Source organism: Austrofundulus limnaeus, unplaced genomic scaffold (genome assembly GCF_001266775.1).
Source record: "Austrofundulus limnaeus strain Quisiro unplaced genomic scaffold, Austrofundulus_limnaeus-1.0 Scaffold547, whole genome shotgun sequence".
NCBI lineage: Eukaryota > Metazoa > Chordata > Actinopteri > Cyprinodontiformes > Rivulidae > Austrofundulus > Austrofundulus limnaeus.
This window is the reverse complement of record NW_013952949.1, coordinates 289445-292174: the sequence shown is the minus strand read 5'-3', so window position 1 is coordinate 292174 and position 2730 is coordinate 289445. Positions and strand designations below refer to the sequence as shown.

Below are 2730 nucleotides of genomic sequence, written 5' to 3'. Positions count from 1 at the left end.
CACACACACACACACACACACACACACACACACACACACACACACACAGTCATATGTTTAAGTGTCCCATTGCAAAACCTTCATTTCCTCCGATGTGCCTCATCAGTGTTTGGGTGCAACCTAAAGCACTGATGAGATTATAAAATAATTTATTCACATTAGCCATAGAGATGTAGTAGACTGCCATGTGAATACGTGTGTATACTGTGTGTGTAATGTGTACTATGTACGTGGATAGGGATAGGTAAGGGCATGAATGTATTTCAAAGCACTTTGAAAGAAGAAGCCTGTTTGACTAGAAAGTTTCCATATTTTACACCTCCCTCCCACACAAAAAACACAAGCACAAATAAAACCAACATAAAAGTGAAAAAATAACTCTTCACTAACAGCTTTTGGTGGTTGTGAGATGAATTTTGTTCCTCTGTTCATCTTTAGAATCATCATCATCATCACCATCCTCACCCTCATCGTCATGCCTATGACACCACCTGGTGTTCTGAAACCAACATGGTAACAACATTGATAAATGTGGTCCATTTCAGGGAAACCTGGTTTGATGCAGAGATCCTACTTTGGTTTCTTACAATGAATTTTTCTGATTTTGGTATTTATTCAAAATTTTGACAACTCAGGGTCCAGGTCAGGAAGCAGWGTAGTTTACACACTTCTTTGTTGCTAAACACCTGTTGAAAGAGTGTCAGTCCCTCACCCACCAAACCCTGCCTCCACCCAAAAGAAAGGATTCATTTATTTTGTTCAACAGAAACCTGGCRACAATAAAATGATTTTGTTAATATAACTAAATCCACTTCTGCTAATTATATACATTTCCTTTATTTAAGAACAAAAGGTTGAGCTGAGMAGCTGCTATTTTCCAATCAGGATTATTGATTAATGCTAAACCAATAAATTATTAGTTATAATCTATTTGAGTCCTTGATGCTCAGTCTTTCTGTTCCAAAATGAAAATCAGAAAAAAAAAAACACTTTTATTTGCTGTCTTTCACCAGACTCATTGTTAATCTGACCTGTTATTGAACACTGATAAAGTCATGATAGTGTGGGACTTAAATCTTTATACGGATGTTGAAGTGATCACTTAAATATAGCCTTTATCTAGTAGCATCAGCTGATTCCACCATCATGTACACAAACCTACTCATTCTCTTCATCACAACCTTGATCTGGTTCTGACATATGGCACAGAGCACACAAGCATAATAATATAGCTTCACAATACAGCTGTGTGTTGTGATTCGTGTTTGGACTGTTTTTGTCCTATTCTGAATTGTTAAAAGAAACTTAATCCAAATCCTCAACATGTCTGTTAGACCCTGTCAGTTCAAGATAGTGTTAAATGAATGAGCTTTCAGATTACAAATTGCTGTAATTAAACATTTACTTAAGAAACTTGCTCTTTTTTCGGGGACTGCTCTATTCTTGTATCATCTAAAACATTTTGAGGAAATAGTTGCTTCTCTGTTCTGTGAACATCTGGACAGAAATATCATGTTACAGTCAAGGTTTAGAGCTCATCACAGCACAGAAACAGAACTGGTGAACGGTACAAATTATATCCTCGTGTAACTCTGGACCTGTTAGAGCTTAGTGCACATTAGATTATAATAGTATTCTATTACAGAGGCTCAAACCTGATATTGCTCTAAATAAGGCTAATAAGGCTCTAAAATGATTTAAATCAGGGGTCTTCAATGGTTTTCAGTCTGGGACCTTCAAACTGATGGAGAGACTGAGCAAGGCTTTTTAGACTATTATTATTATTATTATTATTATTATTATTATTATTATTATTATTATTATTGTTGTTATTATTTGGAAACAGATCCTACTTAATAGGAGAAAGTTAAACTCTAAAGTTAAGAATAAAATAACGGACAGCTGTCTGTGCTCTTTTGTTTTGAAAGGTGACCGGAAGTGCCAGTCTATGGGCGTGTCAGTAGATGCGGTTCTCAGATCGCTGCGCTGCAGACTTTACAGACTGACTGACAAAAGGCCCGTAGGCTGAAACATGAGGTCCGGTTCCGTGTGCTCCCTGCTGGTCCTGCTGCTGCCGTTAACAGGTGAGGTTCTGACCCAGTGTCCCGAGCAGAGTGCTGGTTSTAACTGTGGTCCAGGTGGGGAGCGAGGGGGTGGGCCGGTGATACAGTCAGGTTGGACAGATACATTCAAAACATTAACTGCGGGTTGAAAACTAAAGGCATAAATTATATTCAAATTTCACTTGGGCTAACTTGTTTACCAGCAAACAGTAATTATTGTTTTAAATATGTTTTWAAAAACCCACCAGATAATGTTTTTTTTCTCACATTTTCCATGTGTGTYTGTCAGAGCTCTGTTTGTTGTCCAGAAACAACGAGATGCTGAAATCATCAAATCCCCTGTTCTGGGGTGGGACTGGGTCCTGCCCAGTGAAAGGATAAAGGATGRCCAGAGATAGGAAAAATACTGGATATTTCACATAAACACAATGTGTGTTTTAACTCCTCCTCTAAATCAGAGCATCCAGCAGCTTCACATAGGGTTGGGCATAATCGTATCGTGTGCAATTATCGTCAGAAAAACATTAATCGTAAGATTTTCTTTATATACGAACAAAATTCACGAGTGGTCCAGACCTGTCGTATATTTTACGAGCAGTCAGTCTGCTGTTATCCAGACTGATTTTCCTCATTAAAAACTTTATATTTCATTAGTTTGAAGATATTT

At 37.6% G+C, this 2730-nt stretch overlaps 1 protein-coding gene across 1 annotated transcript in view; it reads left to right on the top strand.

Annotated features, from left to right (window-relative positions):
- Positions 1–1921: 1921 nt before the first annotated feature.
- Positions 1922–2730, top strand: part of cd99l2 (CD99 molecule-like 2) — a gene marked incomplete at its 3' end in the record, with an annotated part of 27608 nt that continues 26799 nt past the window's right edge. Inside the window, 1 exon segment of the mRNA XM_014026353.1 lies at positions 1922–2084. Within this exon segment, the coding sequence (XP_013881807.1) occupies positions 2033–2084 (52 nt within the window).